We start from the raw sequence: 20,290 nt of genomic DNA, 5'->3' as shown, positions 1-20,290 counted from the left end.
CACTAGATGCATAATACTCTGTGTTAGAGAGCTGCGTGCCATCACAAAGGAACAACTTTGTTTTCATTGTAGCGAAGTATTGCAGAGCCACCCCTGCTCTTGATTTACTTTTAGTCCTCTACCTGCGTGAGGCTTTTGATACACTGTTCTAGTTATGTGTAATTAATGCATCATAAATATTCCAAATCTCTGAACTCTGTTTTTCAGTTCTTCGCAGAAACATGTTTTATGTCTATTCGTGAAATTGCTGAACAAGAAGCACACAAAGCAGAAGTGACAATTTATAAGCCCTTTATTTCTGGTCTTCCCTTACCTAAGACTTTCAGAGCTTTTTTCTTTATAGAAAAGATCTTTTTTTTTTTTTTTCTAATTTTTGCTGCATGAAGGAGCTCAGAAAAACTGGGGTTTTTTTCCAGTATAAAGTTATCTTACTCTCTGGTTCTGTTTCACTCTGCTGCTTAATTTCATGTTCTTTCTTCTCTGGCTTTGCTGGAGTACCAGAGAAGCTAACTAGAGTGGAAGTCATGGCCCCAGCAAAATCAGCAACTGTTTTGCCACTGACTTCAGTGGAACTGAGGCTTCTCCCTGGGTGCTTTTCCAAGTTTAATTGAAAGGGTGGTGAGTGGTGAGTGTGTAGCAAGGAGCCACTGTATCCTAAGAGAATGTACATACTTCTGAAAAATAGACCAGAACAAGTAGTAGTAGACAGAGCCTTTTACCAAGGCATTTTCAGACCTTTTAAAAAATGCCCCTTCCCCCCCCCCCCCAGTTAATTATTAGTCTTTGGAAACTATAAGCCTATACAAAATAATTCCAGTCATAATAGCATATGCAGGAAAAAGGAGTCGCTATTATCCATACTTCGAAGCAAAACCAAGCTGAAAGCCTTTTTGAAAAAGGATCTTCAGGTAGAAGATAAAATAATCTTTTCCCAGGAGTAGAGGAGAGGTTAAGTAGCCTCTCTTTGACAGGAACTGAGAGAAAAGAGGCTCACAGGATTAGGACCTCAGGTGGAAAAAAATCTGTGAAAGCTCATGAATCAAACTTGTAGGTGTATAATGTGATTTTTAGAATATCAAACAGAAGCAGGCTGGTTTCATCACAGCTAATTTATATTCTAATCAAATTATTTTATCACTGAATTTGAAATACTAGTCATAGAAATGAGATAGCATGCGATGAAGTCACACTGCAATTTCTTCCTTAAAGCCCAAGTGCTCTTTTGGTATTGGTCACCTGCAAAACAGCAATTTATTTCAGTTATCTGCCGTAAATAATGCATTACTACTGACTAAAAGTCTATGTACATTTTAATCAGCTCTTCCAGCGATTGCATCCTTTTCTTTGATTGTTGAGGCAGGGAGTGTTAGACACTTGATGGTGAAGTGAAGGAGACCTGACAGACCTCTGCTCATGACTTTTCTCTTACTTTTTGCTCTACAGAGCCAGATTTAAATTGGTCTTTTAATCATTTGTTTCTAATGAGAAATTGCAAGAAGGAAGAAAGTTCTGTAAGAATTGGATGGCTGGCAAGAAGCTCAGCCCTGAGTCTAGGTGCAAGTTTCTGACTAGCAGAAACCTCCACACTGTGCTGGTTTTAGCTGGGGTAGAGTTAATTTCCTTCATAGTAGCTAGTATGGGGCTGTGGTTTGGATTTGTGCTGGAAACAGCGCTGATAACCCAGGGATGTTCTCATTATTGCTGGGCAGGGCTCACACAGAGCCAAGGCCCTTTCTGCTCCTCACCCCACCAGCGAGTGGGCTGGGGGTGCACAAGGAGCTGGGAGGGGACACAGCCAGGACAGCTGACCCCAGCTGAGCAAAGGGATATTCCAAACCATATGATGTCATGCTCAGCATGTAAAAGAAGGAAGGGGGGATGTTCAGAGTGATGGCGTTTGTCTTCCCAAGTCACCGTTACGTGTGACGGAGCCCTGCTGTCCCGGGGATGGCTGAACACCTGCCTGCCGATGGGAGGTGGTGAGTGAATCCCTTGTTTGGCTTTGCTTGTGTACGTGGCTTTTGCTTTACCTGTTAAACTGTCTTTATCTCAACCCACGAGTTTTCTACTTTTACTCTTCCAATTCTCTCCTCCGTGCCGACGTAGGGGGAGTGAGTGAGCGGCTGCGTGGGGCTGAGTTGCCGGCTGGGGTCACACCATGACACACGCTCACCACGTGCTGCCTGCGTGTGCGCAAAGGCCCCATACGTATCCACCCAGCAATTCCAACCCATCCGAGCTGCCTTGCCACCCCCAGGCTTCCTCCGCTTTGCCCACTGTCCTTGCATGGCCGAGGCCCTGGCGCACCACCCAGCTCCTCAAACACCCTCTTTTAGCTTTCTGGGAATGGATTCCCAGCTGAGAAGCCTGGCTCCTTTTGAGGCTCTCCTGTTGGTCTTTCCCAAGCAACCAACTTATCCGGTTGCTTAACTTTTTATTCCTTATGCACAAGTAGCCTTTGGTATCTCTCTCATTTAAATACGGTTTCCATGCGGTGGAGTGTACTTGATGAGTTATTTGTGGCAGAGGCCTTGTATCGGCTGTGCTGAATTAAGTTGCTGAAAATGTTTAGTGCAGCTTTGCCAGATGGGTGAGAGTGTGCAATGGGTTGAGATATATTGGTTACTACATCTGACCCTTTCCATCTGTTGAGGACACATAGTGGACAAAATGTATGCATGAAGAATATATATACATATAATATATACCTATATATGCATATATAACTATGTCTGTATACATATATGTATATGTGGTTTCTATGCACACTGCAGAGCTACCATAAATAATCAGACAGTCAAAGCTGATCTGTGGCGTCCTGGTGTCGAAGCCCCGAGAAAATCTGCTGAGAAGGGAATGTAGATTTTGATGGAAGCATGCAGAGGCAGGTTGAGCAGACAATACCTCCCCTTTTCTTTTAATCCAGTTGTACATCCACTAATAACAAGACCTGTCTATGATTTAAGAAATATCTGCTTTGATGGAAGCAACTCCTACATTAGCTATTTTTTTTAAGATTGTCGGTGCTCGTACTGTGTAGTTGATCTCCTCCTCATTGCACCAACCAACCCTTCACGCATCTATGGAGTACAGGACCTCCCACAGATGTAACAGGTTTTGTGTGGTATAAAGTGAATAACAATAATAATCGAGCTTTACATGGAGCTGTCTTTACTGCCTCTATTCCAAGCCTTTCAGATTGCCCAGTGTATTCTGGTCTGGGCATTTGGAAATGTTGCACAGCGTTAGGGGGAGTGAGACCAAATGAGCTGACACAAGTCTGGAGTTTGAGTATGGGGCAGGCTTGAGGCTAGCAGTCACCAGAGGTGATGGTGTCCGTCCTGCAGAGATGTCGCATGCTGCTGGATAGAAGTCGTTGCATTGACTAGGTCAGAGGAAGATTGTCCTACATCTTAGAGGAGTGAGGACTGGTCTTTGGACTCCTGGTCTGTCTTCATGACAGCACAGATCAGGAGAAAGCTTACAGAAATGCAGGCATAAAACCAGTGTAAGTGAAAAAAAAGTGATATAGGCATGTAATTCTACCATCAGGTCATTGACATTTTACATAGCTGCAAACTACTGCATTTGGAAGCTGTGAAAGAAAGGATGGGTGTGGTTGCATGACTGGAAGTATTGCACCACAATAACTGGTGGAAGGGGGGTCAAAAAAAAACAGCACAGTGTTATTTCTGACCTGCAAATTGCTCCAGGCACTAAGGGGAACCTGGAAGTCTGCAAATCCTGTCAAAACAACAGTGTAATAATAGCAGCTTACAAAGGGCAGGACTTTGAAGCATGTCAGCACGAGGGAGCTCTAGAGGGTGTTGTTCCCTTGCAGCCTGGGTGCTTCTCGGGTCTCAAAGCTGTTATAAACAAAAACTGAAAAGGTTTTAGTACCAAGAAGTGTTGCTTTGGAGGTATTAGTGGTATCTCCAGTATTGTTACGAGGACTAAGTTTGCCCTGAGTTATGCTTACAGGCTGCTGAAGTCAAACGACAGTAAGCCGTGGCAACCACAGAAAGCAACGTGGCAGGAGCTGCAGCCTGGGCAGTGACAGCTAAGAATGGCCGATTTCTCCTTTCCGTGATACTATGTTTGCTTCAGCATCTTTTCTACCCTTGTTTGTGCCAGGGGAAAAAAAAGAAATGAAAAGACACTGTCAGTGGAGGAAAAAAAATGCAAATGTCAAGACAGAAATGGGTTGTATCCATTTGTAGCATGCCGTACAGAGGTTACATTTATAGCTGTGCGTCTGGAAGTTTAGGCCACAGAGAGATGCAAGCGGAATGATAGAGCACCATTTTATGCAGTGTGTTACTCTGACAATAACACTCACATTTACAAACAAATTAGCTAAAAATGTCTGAAGGACGTTCGGCTTTTACAAAGTGGGCCTCATCTCCTGCTGATAGGTTCCTTTGGGATGGGTATGGCATGCAAAATGATACACTGCCTTGGAGAATAAATTTATGAAGTTTAGCAATGTAGGTCACATTGCAGGAAAATCATAAATGTCTGAACATCACTCAATAGCCATTCAATCAACTGCTCAAAGCAAAATGGGAAACTGAACAGCGTGTAGCTGTCTCTGGTGAGAGCTGGGGAAAGTCATGATATGATATAAAACCCTTTAGGTCCTCGATCCATATGTATTTCTTTTTTCTTCTATTTTTCTTGCCAGTTCAGAGTTATATTTCTGTGTCCATATCAACAGCGACAACAAAACCAACATGGTTTTTTTGCTATTAACTACCATGAACTGTAATAGGTGTGTTGGGTGGCTCATGAAAGGTATGAGGAAAATTTGGGGAATCATGAGAAGTCAAAGTGTTGAAACTTGATATAAGTAGCCTGGTCATAAGGAACTAATTTCATTGTGAAATGATTTCTGTATGCTGCCATCCATCCAGAAGGATTTGTAACTTAGGCTATTTGCTTCAGTCTTTTTGGATTTGGTTTGAAGGAATAAAGAAAAGGTGTTTTAAAAGGATGTTTCTAGAGCTAGCGTTGTCTAGAGATTCCTGATACTTTCTAGATCCAGAAATTGCTAAGAGCCTGAGATCCAGCTATTTGGAACTTTGCTAGAGATGTCGAGAGCCTTTCTGAAGATATCTAGCACCTTTGTAGATCTGGGGCCTTTCTAGAGCAGGGGGGCGGGGTGGGGAGCATCTGTAAGTTCTGGAGCATGTCTGGAGACTCACTGGATCTGTTTTCTGGGATGCTTTGGAAGCCTTTCAGAGCTTTTCCTCAGAGCCCATCTAGCACTTCTCTGGAGTCCTTCTGCAGCCCTTTCTAGCTCGGAAGGCTTTTCTAGATCAGCACCCTTACGGGCCCTTTCTGAATATAGAACTTTCCAGGGACCCCTTCTAGGGCCTCCTGCATGTCCCCATCCTCCACCCCTGTTCTTTTTTTGTTTTGCAAGAGGCTTTGTAGAGCTTCCCTGAGCCTTTTTAGATCTGGAGCCTTTCTAGCTCAAGACCTCAGCTAGTGAAAATCAAAAGCTTTATTTAGCTATCTGATTAGGAACCTGATGGAAACCTAGTTTCAGGTGCACTTTTTAAATCATTGTTTAGAGCCTTTTTGGAAAGCAAGAAAACCAAGTGCCTCTCCTTTTACACCCAAGTTGTATCCATCCCAGGCTTGAGATACATTATTTAGTTGAGTGGTATTGAATTTTGCTTGAAAAAACATTAGTCCTAAACTTTATCCTTGTAAGCTTTTCTGGCACAGTCTGATAATGCATATCCAAATATGCATCACAGCAGTAACCAATGCCCTTACTGACAGAAATTTAAAGCAGAGTGCCTGCTTACAGTCTCAGACTAAAATCAAACACTCCGCAGTGCGTTTTCTTGTGAATATCTAATCCATGTAAATACTCACATAGAAGGAGTTGGAATGCAGTTGTCTTGTTTGTTCTGCAAAATGCAAGATGCCTAATTTTTTTATTAGCTATTTCAAGTCTAACAGCAGTATGTGTTTGCTTTCAATGCAGCATGACAGCTAGTTAGATTACATTCCTTTTGCTCAGTTGAAATACCTATTGTGTAAATACTTGTGAAAAGTTAGTTGCAGAAAATCATGTCATGATAACAATTAATGTTGGTGCTAATTTTTGTGAAAGTAAGAACTCAGATTACTTCAGTTGCTTTTTCTGCCTAGAGTTTTTTATATCATGTGAAAAAGTATGTATGATTTAAAGATTAAAATCAAACTTTTCTATAGTTGTTCTGCTTTAACTGTCTTCTACAGTTTAGTAAAGGTTGTAGTCTTTATGATTGTATTGTATTTAGTAAAGATTGCAATCCATCTTATGATGGATTAAAAAGAGCTATTACTATTGAATTGTGTATCATTGTAGGAATTTGCCATAGAAAATGCCCTGCCATAAACATGAATTGCAGAATATCTATTTTTCCCATCCTGCTTGCTTTCACTTGCAGTTGTGTTTGTGAGTTTAATGGTGTAACTCTCAAGGGGAAGCTTAAACCACAAAAGTGAATTTGCATTTTCCTGTGAAAGCTGTGGAGTTAGCATTTGTTCTGATCCTTGCAGGAATGTGTTTTGCAGCCCTGATCCCGGCTGAGGGCGGCAGTTGAGGCTCTCAAACGCCCAACTGGAAACCTCCTGGCAGTGGCTCCTTGTCCTTCACTTGCCCTGGTTTCACTCTCTGCCCAGGCCTGGGGTCAAAGGAGCACTGCCCTGAGGAGCAGTGCTGTGTCAGAAATCACGATCCTGGAGAGACAGACAGTTCCCTGGGCCCAAATCCGTAGGAAGATTTAATTTCAGGCATTTAATTTAAATTTTTATTTTGAGTTTGACATGATTCAGGACAGAATCAGAGTGTTTGGGTGATATATTCACAGTGGCTGGTGTTGCTCAAAGGCAGGGTTTTTGCTTTCTTCACTTGTTTCAGTTTTGGAAATTTAATTTCTGTGTATCCTCTCTTCCTCTCAGTTTTCAAGCCAGATGCTTTTATGAACCTCAGTAGTTACTGGAAGCAAAAGACAGGGTAACGTACTAGCTCCAGCATCTCACTGTTCTCAAACAGCTTTTAATTACTGTCTCAATTAAAGCTTTTCAAGATCTTCCTCCCACCTTTTCTGCATTGGCAGCACACTGGCTTTCTTTATCCAGAACTTCTGAGCCCAAAATGGAAAGACCAGGCCAAAACTAGTGAGAGATATATTAAGATTTATGCAGCCTTACTTTTGTGCCATCTCGTCTGACAAGCGCCGGGACCTGGAAACTCAAGTTAGAAAGTGAGGCAAAATGGAAACATTCCTGTTGTTAGCTAGATTTCCACCTGGTCCTGCTCCCTCCTTTTGGCCATGCAAATTAGCTGCAACAGTATGTTTGGAGGACAGCTATTCCCACTCCAGCACTGGAGACGCGTTTGGGTTAGATTCAATTTCATGGTCTATTTTGAGATATTTTAATTGAAGAGTCTAAGATTCCTCTTCTCAGAGGTACCAGTCTGCTTGAAATACTTCATAAATTCCTTCTGGGCATTTAACAATGTATTTATTTCATAGCGTGTATAAACCATGGGTACCATGTTTAAACAGACTTAAATGGCTTAGGAGTGTAAGTCCCATTGATTTTCATAGTCAATGGGCTTATGTGATTCTGGATAATATTCCCTCTATTATGAAATAAAGATGTTGTGAAACCTGTCCCCATAGAAATCAACTTTTCCCATCGATTTAGTAGGCCCAAGGTATGGTCTTTGAAGTTGTGAAGCAGGAAAAAAATCATAAAAAAGAAATTATGAAACAAGAAGAGAGCTGGAAAGTGAGAGCACAGCGAACCTTGTGGCAAGAGAATTGAAGGCAAGCAGTGAAAACTGTTGAAGTGATGCCTTGCCTTCATGTTCCTGCACTGGGTCCCCCATCTACTGGAAATAATTGACAGCAAAGGCAGGTTGGAGGAGAGACTGCCCGAGCCATGATCTCGGAGAACTGGTGGCCTCGGACCTCTGAGCTGCATCTATAAACATGCCACAGCACCTTTCCCAGGGTATAAACCAGCAGTTGTTAGGCTGCCAAACTCATTTATTCGGGTCTTTCACTGGGGAATGGTGAATGCAGAGAGAACAACATTTGTGAAGTTTAGAGCAGGGACTGCTACAGCTGAAATGTATAATTCTGAATTTTCTAATATGCAGCATCAGGAGCATGAGAAACAAAGGCTCCTCTGGCGTGGGAGGAGGCTGTAATCCCACCGCGGGGAAGAGTTCCCTGGTGTAAGACCGCAGGAGCCGAATTGTGTCTCTGTGTGCCATTAAGAAAGAAGCCAAGCTGCTGAGAGGACCTGACAGTGTCAGTGTCAACAAAAGAAAGAGCCCAGAAGTGAGAGCAAACTGACAGAAAATAATGAAAAAAATCCGCGGTTGTCAACTGTGAGAAAATAGAGAGAAATACATGTAGTGAGACATCCTGTAAAAAGTTCAGGGAAGCAGAACCAGTCTCCTTCAGCCTTGTAAACTACGCACTCACTCCTAATGGACCAGCAGTGTGAGTCCTTCCTCAGAGCTATTTCTCCCCCAGAAGGAGGGAGAAAGAAGGGTTTGGGCAGGAAGAGGAAAAACGCTATTTAGAAGGACATTGTGGTGAGTGAAAGGGGTTGGCTTGGAAACAATAGCTGAAGTGAGCATAAAGAAGAGGAGAGGAAAAAAGGAATGTAGCAGCCAAAGAAAAATATGGAAGAGGCTGTGATCAGGTCTGCAAATGCGTATCATAGAGCTGAATAAAGGCAAAGGTAGCATAAGCAGAAGTGCTTGAAGCTGAGCGATACAGATAGGAAGTAATCCATCAGTCAGGACTATCAGAAAAATTTTGGCATGAATTTCATGCTACTACATGAAATTGAATCAAAATACACAAGCAACGCATGGCAAGAAATCAAAGCAATGGTGAAGCCTTCTTAGGGATTTATGCAGCTTCTTTTAATCCACGATAAATGAAACTTACCCCAGCAAAATTTACCCCCACAACCAAACAGTTAAGCTCTTCAAACCAACATCTGCAGACAAGGATAATTTTTTTCCTTCTTTACTTTTCTTTCTTTGATAGGAATGGTAGGATTTGTTTGATCTGATTTGTTTAAAATAGAACCAAAAACGCCACAGCCGTAAAATGTCATGCATAATGTGCAGAAAGTTTTAGCCATATGGTCAAAACCAAAAGTGTAGCAGTACTCTTCACAAACTAACACTTAAATGTGTGTATGTGTGCGGGCATGTATGTTTAAGAAGTATGTGAGTGCAGGCTCTCCTAGCAGTACTACTTTGCCAAAAAATCGTTATTTCTTTAGTTGTAAAACTTTGCTGCGGGAAAAATATTTAAATATTTCAAAACCAGACAGGTAGGTGAATAGATAGTTATACAAGCACATATGTATTTTGCAAGAAAGAAACAAACACAAAAAATACCATTTGGGTCTGAGAGCTATTTAACTACCTAAATGTAGATCTCCCAGTGAAAATTCATTTAAACTGGAGCCACCTTAGTGCACTTTGTGTTTTCCAGAACACTTAACATGAAAAAATGTATTAGAAAGCCAGACCAGTAGGTGTTAATTTTGCACTTCTCAAACCAGAGATTGATTATTAGATATAGCTGGAGCCTTTATGTTGACAGTTAAATGCTGAATTCCCAGAAAAGTTGACATGTTAATAATTATGTGCAAAAGGTCTCATTGCTCAGGGGTTCACTTGTTTCAGCAGTGATTTCCATTGCATATACTCAGTCTTCCATGAACCAAACCAGAATTATCACCTGAAAATTTCAGTCTATGAAGAGTGTGAGGTACTAACAGCTACTAAACAAACCTTTTCTCTGTTTACAATGGGATAATCAGCAGTGCCATTTCTGTCCACTGCTCAAAAAGAGAACCCATTAAATATAAGAAAAAAACACTTGCAATTGGCTGAATCTTGAGTTAGAAGAAAAATATACGTAGATGAGAGAGGACTTTTTACAGGGGCTTGTGAGGTACTGCTTCAAATTAAAAAGTTATTAACTGGTTTAATATTCTAATCCTAATATATTTTGCCTGGAAAAACTTTTTAATGGGCACAGTCGTATCAGATGAGAATTGAAGTGCTTGTCTGTAATATGTTCATTGGCTTTGAATGCAGCACAACTGATGGTTTGGTCACAGAAGCCCGCCAGAGAGCAGCTTGCTTTAAAAGAAAAGAAACAACCAGTGACTTTTCAAGATAACAGTGAACCTAAGGGTGCAGTTACACTTCAGCTTAAGCTGATTTAGGTGACTAGTTTTTAGCCAGCAAACTGTCCTGAACCTGCTCTCTGTAGGAGCACATAGACACTGGCCTTGCTGCTGGGGGCTGCACTGGGAGAAGGGATGGGGTGGGACTGCAGCAACCCCAGTTTACACCAGTTTAAGATGCCATTGAGCCTCATCCTGACAAAATCATTGCAGATTTTTTCTAAATCTGTGAAATTCTTCTTCAGATTAGGAATGCTCAGGGGTTTGTGTTTGTGTGTATGTTTGATTTTAATTGGCCTATTTCACCTTTTTTTCCCCTCCAGTAGTGTAAGCTCGCAGTGAGCAGCAGCTGGTTGTTATGCTGTAATCTCCAGACAGGTACATGCTAGCTTTAATATTTCACCTGGGATTAAACCATTAATACATCCATGACTGCTTTAAACCTGGGAAAGAGAAGCTGTAGCTGTACCTTCTGTTACCTTTGCAGAGCAGAATGCTAGGCAACAGTTCTGGTGTAGTAACAAGATCGTTTAGATCTTCCCAACTCAAATTTTATTCATTTTACAGACGTGATCAGTAGGAAAGCAAATGTGCTTGCAGTTAACAGCTGTTAAGACTAAGCTTTAGGCACATTGCTGCAAGTGAAATGGACAGCTGCATAGAAGTTTTTTCTATCTCAATAAACCAAATCAGCCTCAAATCAACCAGAGGAAATGTTGTTTTGGCCCAGACCAGTACCTGGTTAACTGCAAGACACCAGGCATACCTTCCCAGTGGAAGGAGTTCAAGTGATTCACTGGGCAAAGGCAGAGTGCCTGGTCCACGAAGGAAAAACAGCTCTTAAAACATGGCATGTGCTACGCAGAGTCATTATGGCAAAAGTAGATAGTTTCAGACCAAAGTTTTTATCACTAATGATCTAGTTACTGTTAATCAAAGATTGTTTTTGCAGCACAGCAATCTGTGAAGGAGGCCATTAAAATTGAAGGTGTCTGTTTCCCATTAAAAGTAACCTATTTCCTTTGATAGAGCAATCGTATGTTCTGCATTAGAGGTACATTGTAAATATGTCTTTTTTCCAAGTTCCCTGAAGATAGCCCTGTAGAGATTTTTATGCTAACCAAAGAGTTTTATTTGGTGTCCCAGTGAACTCTGTTGAAGCATGAGCTAACAGGAATGTGTAAACCAGCTCTGCCGCAGCGGGTGGAATCTGGGCAGTCTCACACACACACAGAATTCAGCACCTTTATGGGAGGAATCTGTTTCCAACTGTTCCACCACATTTATCATCATTTGGAAGGACTCTACCACCTGGTTCAGAAGAGAACTTGAACCCAACAGCATTAGTCTTACTGCCAGTTATGCTGTCTAGTAAAATGGACTGGGCACAAGGAGGAATTCAATTACTCCGTGAGCCTTCATAATTGTGTGGTGCACCATGTAACCACGCAGGACAAGACACAGTAGCCGCAATGCCCCCACTTTATGAAAACATCCATTATCAAACCAGCAATGTACTTCTGGAAATGAGATTATTCAGGAAATACTGCTGCTTGAGAAAGGGAGAGACTTGGCCTCCAGCCTGGTTCCTGAGCTGACCCCAGGCGAGCAGGTGGCTTGCGATGGCCACACACTCCACCATATGTTATTTCTCAGCGCTGAGCATTGTATTAGCATCTGCAGTGTCTACATTCGTGGATCTTTTAATTAGCGCAGTGGAAAAATGAGCAAAACCAGCAACAAAATCAGTAAATGAAAGAATAGAAGCTTCTGCGACACAGAAAGCATATAAAACCATTACATTTTAGCCTGGTATTTATTCTTTTCTGATGATTGAAATATTTGGTCCAGAAAAATACCTCTTAGATAAAAGCCTTCATCTCTTCACGAAGGATAACAAGTAAAGCATCCCGAGGCAGACAAAAATAGGCTGTCTTGCAATCTCGGTAGCTCAGTTGTTCTCTTGACCTTTCCATAGACAAGCTGCAGTCCAAATCCTCCACTGGCCATTAGTGGGTGAGAGGGACCAGAATACTCTGTTGTTGTTGCCCAATTCCACAATCCTGCATTGCCTACTGAGCTTTCTCAACAGGAGGAGTTTGAAGCTCTGGCCAGTACATGCTACAATCAGCAGCCTACGTACTGGTTGTCTTTCAGGTTGACAGGCAGCCCCACCTTAAATTGGGAGCATGTTTAATTCTTCCAGATCCTGATGCAACAGGTATCAGATGAGTGAGGTCGTTCTTCTAGTATTTCCTCCAGCATGGTTTGGAAACTTTGCTTGGTTGGCACTCTCACCTGCATGGAAAAAGGCAAAAAGCTCACCTTAAGTATGAAGAATCTACTTAATCCATGAGTGAAATACTGAATTCACAAAGCAAAATCATCATAAATAATTATGGCTTGGCTACTGTATCATGTGAATTGTGATAAAGCAGTGTATTATTATGTTACAAAGAATGAGCTTATCTCTCTTCTGGCATATAAGTCTTACTAACATTTCTTGCTTAGTAAATAAATTGTGGAAATGTGTTGTACTCTTCTAGTATGTCATTTTCCTTTTGTACTAACAGTCAATTAAAGCGTTAGGACATTGACAACCTCTAACTGTTTTTCACTCTGCCAGCGTTGACTGCAACCTTGAAACAACAACGTTCAGACCTGGAAAATTTTCTGGCTGATGTTGCATGATATCAAGTGTATGTTTTTATTTGCATGACTGCGCAGGTATAATAAAGTTCCCACCTTAATGGACTTGTGTGAATACTTCTCCAAGGGTGCTAAATTACTTTTCAAGTCAAGTTTTGTTCCACGCTGGACCTCAGAAAAGAGTATGCTTATTGAAACTTCTGCCAAACCCAGTTGAGGGTACATACTAGAGAAGCAGTGCTGGCTGGGTGAATCCACCGAGTGCCTTGATGACATGGTGATCAGAGATGGTTGAATGAAACTGTCTTACTGTCTTAGTCATTCTTTTTTCTGTTGGTTTTTTTTTTTTTCCTGCCTTCCCTTAATTTTTTTCTTTGCAGGTGCGATTAGAGTGGCCAACAGACCTCACAGTGAACCCTCTAGACAATTCACTGTACGTTCTGGACAACAACATTGTCCTGCAGATCTCTGAGAACAGGCGTGTGCGAATCATTGCGGGGCGCCCCATTCACTGCCAGGTGCCAGGCATCGACCACTTCATCGTCAGCAAGGTGGCCATCCATTCGACCCTGGAGTCAGCCAGGGCGATCGCCGTGTCTCACAGCGGCATACTCTACATTGCAGAGACAGATGAAAGAAAGATCAACCGTATACAACAGGTCACAACCAACGGTGAGATCTCTATAATCGCTGGAGCCCCATCAGATTGTGACTGCAAGATTGATCCTAATTGTGACTGCTTTTCAGGTAAGGAGATGGTCATTATTTCTGGTCTCTTGTCTGTTGAGATCCTCTGGCACAGCGGCAGCTTAGCCAAGTGACAAGGGGAAGGAGAGACAAGCAATGAATGATTCAGTTTCCTTGGAAAACCAAAAACCTTATCAGCAGCTCTTTGTGGATTTAATCCATTGGATTCAGAGACATGAGTCTTCCAGCTGGCCCTGGAGGAACCTCAGGGTGGTCTTACCTTTTCCTCTTTTGACACAGAGATTACACACACCGTGCGAAATTAGCTCCCAGTCTGCTTTCTGTGTCAGCTGTGTTTGCCCATGTTGAAGGTGGTGCTAGCCCCAGTGCAGATTGCACCTGAATGCTACCGGATTAGACAGTCCTCCTCACCAAGAAGAGTACCAAAGTGTTTCACATCAAGAGAAAAACACTACCTTATGCCTTATCATCACTTGTGTCATGCTGCACAACCAGCAAAATGGTGCAAATACATAATGTTCAGAATTTCTTCTTCTTTGTGTGTTTTAAACTGGAACAGACAGTGCCAGGCCTGCACTGCACCACTGGACATTCTCGGCAACACAGCTCCTCTCCCCTGCATGCACCAAAACAAATTGTGGCTTTTTTTTTATGAAAACAGATTTCCTAATGGGACAGAGGACAGCATTCCCATATACAGAGGTGTGCAGTATGTTGTCATCTTGTCATCTCTAAGAGCCACTGTGTTCAGTTTCATAATATCATCATAATTCTTAAGCCTCTCATTTCAAATAAAAGGTTAATTACTGACAAGAAAACATTAGCTATGTCAAGAATGGAGAGAAAAAAATGTAAATGGTCTTCCAGAGAAGGTGGATTGCTGACCCAGCAATATGAAGATAATCATTGCCTCACGTGCTTTGCCAAGCACGGCCAGCTTCAGTTACGGCCATGGTAGTCTAGTGCTGAAAAGAATCCTGTTCAGGGTTCCTGTTGAGGGAGACTATCCTCAGTGCTGAAAAATAAAAAATTGTGGCAAATCTAATGATTGTGCCAGGGCTGGGTTGGTGAAAGGCAGGGTTGGCTTGGCAGAAAGATCAGCTAATTTGTCAGTCTCCAAGGACTCATAGGGTATGCTCAAACTCTCCAGCAAATTTGATTTCTCAGTCAGGAGAAGGGGAGCAATTTAAACAGCAATGTGTTTTTCTCTAAGAATGAGGTTTAATGTGCTTTCTGGCTAGTTACAGAAAATCCTGCTCATGTAAAGTCATTTTGATATGCTTATGCAGCCCATCATAATGCAAATATCCTCCTCAAATCTTAAAATACACTAACCAGGTGAATTACCGAGTGATACTGGAAGAGGTGGTTTCTCAAGGCGCTTTTTGGCTATTGTTCTTGTTTTGTTTTCCTGTAGTGTTAGTTTTTATAAGTATAAACTAATCTTTCCTTCGCTATCATTTTAACTGAATTACTGGGGTTTATTTTCTTTTTGTTTTATTTATAATATGATTCTACTTCAGCTACACGCCAACAGACAAAAAGTAGGGAATGAAACTTCAGGTGTCATTTTTTTTTCTTTCACAATTTTGCCATTGAAGCTTTCCTGAGCAGCAGGGTTTTGGCCTTAGCAAAAACATTGTAAATTAGATAATTTATATTCTTGTTTGTCTTCATTGAGACTAATTTAGAATTGCACCAACCTTAGATAATAGGGATTTAATTAGCTGGAAGAAGATACTGTTTTATTGACCTGTAAATGATACTGAGGAGAAGCAGTGTGTCAGGCTTAGGGGACCAGCTTAAATATGGACATTACAGATTATTAAAATTACCGTTTTGCCTCCAGGTGATGGTGGATATGCCAAAGATGCGAAGCTGAAAGCCCCCTCTTCTCTAGCAGTCTCTCCTGATGACACGCTGTACGTAGCAGACCTTGGGAATGTTCGCATCCGTGCAGTCAGCCGAAACAAGGCTCACCTCAGTGACACGAATATGTATGAGATTGCATCACCAGCGGACCAAGAACTGTATCAGTTCACCATCAACGGCACCCACCTGCACACGCTGAACCTCATAACGAGGGACTACATTTACAATTTCACCTACAGCGGGGAAGGGGATATTGGCACCATCACCAGCAGCAATGGGAATTCAGTTCACATCCGCAGAGACACGAGTGGGCTGCCCCTGTGGGTCGTGGTGCCGGGGGGCCAGGTGTACTGGCTGACAATAAGCAGCAATGGGGTTCTGAAAAGAGTTTATGCCCAAGGCTACAACCTGGCTCTGATGACATATCCTGGAAACACGGGGCTTTTAGCAACCAAAAGCGATGAGAATGGATGGACAACGGTGTATGAGTAAGTTAAATGCCTGATGTAAGGAACCCTGTTTTAAATGAACATTGGCATTTTTTTAGTCAGTTCTAGTAATTTAAAAAGATACCTTGCTACTAACACTGCATGGGAAAGGACAAGTAGTGCTGTTGCACCAACTTTTAAAATCAAGCACTACCATTTCTTAAATGCCAAAGCCTGTCATATGTTAAAGCTCTGTGCGTAGTGCCCATTAAGTATAGCAGAAACAGCCCGAAATTACACTCATTTGCACTTTATTATTGTGAACTTGTTTCTCTAAATGAAAACGTGATTGTGGAATTTTTTGTAACTGAAGAAGTAGAGGCAAGTTGTGATACGAATCAGGAATTTGCAGATTCCTGAGGAAGGCGAAAAGGGGAAAATTAGCAAACTCATTGGAGAAGGGGGTGTTGCAAAGGAAATTGAGAATCTCAGCGAAAGGAATATTCACAGACAAGAGTGAACTTGTGTCTATCAGGAGGGGAAGAGGATATATAATAACAAAAGGCTATGTGCTAGCAAAAGGCTGTATATAAGGGGAGTAGGAATGGCCTCGTAAGCAAGACCTTCAGGAGTCTTTTGACGGGACTTCTAAAGGACAGACAAGATAGTTAAAGATGCAGTCAGAACATCCCGATCTGGTCCCAGAGAGAGAACAAGTAAGAGAAAGTTCATTTTTGATTTATAAAGAGGTGTGATGTATCAGGATTTCTCATTATTTATAATTACTTGTCATAATCCTGGTTTGAGGATAAGTGATGGATGAAAATCATATGTTAACATTGCAGTACTAGTTCAGAGTCTTCAAGGAGGATAATAATGCCTGCTTTCTGTGGCGCAAAGGAGTGCACGGTCAAAAACTAAAATGAAGAGCCATCCAGGTGAGATATGAACAGAAGATAGATTGAAGAGAAAGAAGTTACTCCAGAGGTCATCTGGAGAGACAGCTGAGTCACCATCATTACAGGGTTTTAGAATTATATTTTCTTAAAATAAAAGTAGGATAAAAGCAGAGAAAACTATGGCCTAGTTCATTGGATTTTTGTATTCAATGGGGCGTTTTTCCATCCTGCCCTCCATTATTCTGCCAAAGACTAAATTGGTGAGGTGGACATTAGTATGAACCATTAGAGAGGGCCATTTTTGACAATATGCAGGAAAACAAAACCATACGGGGCCTTCCTGGTTCAGTTCTCGTTATCAGGCATCTGTCGACAAATTTAAGAAGTTGGCAAATTTAAATTATCTTGCAACAAGACAAAGCTCACTGTTGTCCTGGTGTTGTTTAAACACTGGTCTGAGTGTTACCCTTTAAGCAGAACTGGCTTAAAATACATGCTGCTTTGTCATAATTTCCACACCAAGAATGATCCATTTACAGCCCTACTCGAGGATGGCATCAGTCCAGACCATGGACCAATGACGCTTTCAAAAAGCTTTTACAGTAGCTCCAAGTCATGCCTATTACTTCTCAAAATGCTCAACACCATGCGCTGTTGCAGGGCCTTGATTGTTGGGGCACATTAGAGCAGATTATTTTTAGGCATGCGCTTCTCAATCTCGGTATTCTTACTCTGTCCCACTGACACTGAGTGTAAACCATTTCACACAATTGTTGCTTGTTCCTGTTGTCTTCCGGCAAGTTGGTTGTTGAAGTATGACTCAAGCTTGGGAAGATCTTTTAAAGGACTTCACCTGCTTACGAGTGTTTCCCGTTGTATGTAATACAGATTTCTTCACAAAGAAATACCTGTGCCTTGGAAGGATTGATTATGACTAACACAAAGAAATTTTTCTAAATTAAACTGGTTTTCATACTTTCACAGCTTTCACTGCAGGCTAGGTAACACTGTCCTCACTGATGCTTTGGGTTGTCCAGGCTTTGCATGACCATGTCCTTCCGCCAGTCTAGATCAGTCAGTAGAAATTAACAGAATTACAGTTGTCAGCATTACAAAAACAACAGCAAAATCAAGTAGTGAAGTCGTCATTAATATTTGGGTTCAGTCCAATATTTTAAGTCGTCTTTGTAATATATTACAAATTCCTGAATGGCTGATACACAGAATGTCACCCAGTCTGCTGCACTGTAATCAATGCTGTGCTGAGTAGATGTGCTTTCAGGAGGTGCTGCTCACCCTCTGCCATAAATAGGTCATGGGGTGTGATGGTCCTTAGTTATCCTTCAACCAGACGTTATTTTCCGGATAGGTCACGTTCAGAACTGACACCTGATTTCAGTTTGAAAATTAGATTTTTTCAAAGGGGTTACTTATATGTGAATTGCTTCCGAGTCATATAGGAACATAGTGCTGGAGCTAAGAGAATTATCATATGAACAACTTCCAAATTGCTTGAAATCGTCTTCTCTGTTTAAGCTAGATTTGCATTCACATCCAAAAGTTCAACCCATGGCACTGTCAAGCTGAAATAGGGATGAATTTGTTTAACAACACGTATCACACATATTTGGGAATATGAGCAAAGATAATGAACTGTTCAGAACATCTACCTATGTGTCAGATTCACTCACAGAGGGAAATTATTAAGAGGTAGAAAACCACCTACAAAAGTACTTGTCATCCATCTACTGTAATCTGATGGAATGGAAGTACTGAAAGAGCTCTTGCATAAAATTATAGCTAATGTACAATTTTCAGTCATCTCGATTTTTTTTAATTTTGTATCATTAAAGCTGTAAAAGGGGAGGGGGAGCACTGGGCCTCTATTAAATCAAGGACAAGAAAACACCTGCAAGAAACAACTCTCTCCAAAAAAAATTAATTAGACCGCTTTCCCTTTGAAATGCTATAACTCTTAACTGCGCTACACGTAGGAATGCAAATGGATTGTGAAGTTATATCCCCAAGTGTGCATTTCAGGTATTGGTGAGCACTTCCTCATGTGAGTACTGAAATCAATGCAATTATTTTCATGATTAAATGGTCACTGACATGATTAACAGTGGCATAACTGGGCCCCAAATTAACGTTAAGAAATATGTCATGATTCTGCCCCTATTAGTATGGGAAGGACATTGATCTGCAGGAACTGAGTCCCAGTGTGCTACTATTCATCATGTGAAAGGTGGCAGAACCTGTCCTCGGAGGGTTGAGTTTCTTGGAGCAGTCTGGAATAAAAAAAACATTTTAGATGGTCACACTGTGGAATTGTTGCCGAGACACTAATCTGCATGTTCTCCTTGAAGTCAGTGGGACCATCTACATGAGTAAGAATCCATTGGCATGTGCTGTAGTCTCATTATGATTCAGTACTGTGTCTGGCCAGCCATCCAGTAAGACTTTATCCCATTTTCAGCTACACAGGGAGTTTTGTATCTCATCAGCACCACTATCAGCAGCAAAACTGGATACTTAGAGAAGATGGATCCCGAGTCTTGGGCACAAGTACATTCCAATAAACTTGCTGCATTTATGCCATAAAAATGCGTGATTTGGGGATTTTTCTATGGTACAGTAGCAAATCCAAATAACCTAGCAAGCTGGCATATCTGTTTGATCAAGCAGTAAATGAAATATAACTGCCCAATGTTCATGGAGTTTTCTAATGATGAAAAGTAGTGATCTGAGTCAATTTTAATCGCTGAGTGTGGCACCCAGTCAATTTGCACAGAACAAGCATAAGGGTAGAATGTAAATAAGTTGCATGATGTATATGAGGGCAGTAGGAGGTGAAAGAGAGAGAGACTGTGTTTAACATTTGATTAATTTATTTGTCAAAGAACCACAAGATGGTCAGTAGTTCATTCTCCAGTGTTTCATTTGAAAAGAACAGCTGCTCTATTTTTCTTTTTTATATTGGGGGGAAGAGAAAAAATCCTGATTTTTTTTTCACCAATACCTCTTGTGACATATAGATTTTGTCTGACTAATTAGGGGGAAATAAAGATCCTAAGGAAGTGATGCCAGCGCATTAAAGTGAAGGACAGAGCCAGATCGTCTGCTGATGTGAATTGGAAGAGCTCCATTGGAGGCATCAGAGCTTTGCTGGTTGATACAGCAGCTGAGGATACGTTTTGTCAATGAGAGGAGACAGTTAATAAGACATGAAAACTTAATTATGCTTTCCTACCTGCACAAATAGGTTTCTGTTTTATGAACATGAGTTGGTTTTACTCATGCAAATACATCTGTGGTATCAGTGAGGTGTCTTGGATGAATAAAAATGTGTTAGCATCAAGCAGGTTTTTAAGATGGGAAGCATTAATATGAAACGATATCAAGAACCAATGTGAACCATCAGAAAGAACAAATACACCTGTAGAACTGAAAAGAAACTGTTAGAAACACTGCTCCAGAGCTTTTGAATTAATTATTGGC

At 41.4% G+C, this 20,290-nt stretch overlaps 1 protein-coding gene across 2 annotated transcripts in view; it reads left to right on the top strand.

Annotated features, from left to right (window-relative positions):
• TENM1 (teneurin transmembrane protein 1) overlaps window positions 1-20,290 on the top strand; it is a 254,101-nt gene that overhangs the window by 214,250 nt on the left and 19,561 nt on the right. For both annotated transcript variants that reach the window (XM_086470169.1, XM_086470168.1), the window contains 2 exons: window positions 13,266-13,632; window positions 15,443-15,953. In XM_086470169.1, coding sequence (XP_086326295.1) covers window positions 13,266-13,632; window positions 15,443-15,953 — 878 coding nt within the window. The remainder of the gene's footprint in view (window positions 1-13,265; window positions 13,633-15,442; window positions 15,954-20,290) is intronic.

Source organism: Leptosomus discolor, chromosome 9, assembly GCF_034619465.1.
Source record: "Leptosomus discolor isolate bLepDis1 chromosome 9, bLepDis1.hap2, whole genome shotgun sequence".
Lineage (NCBI taxonomy): Eukaryota > Metazoa > Chordata > Aves > Leptosomiformes > Leptosomidae > Leptosomus > Leptosomus discolor.
Note: the sequence above shows the minus strand (reverse complement) of the source record. Positions and strands in the feature narration are given on the sequence as shown.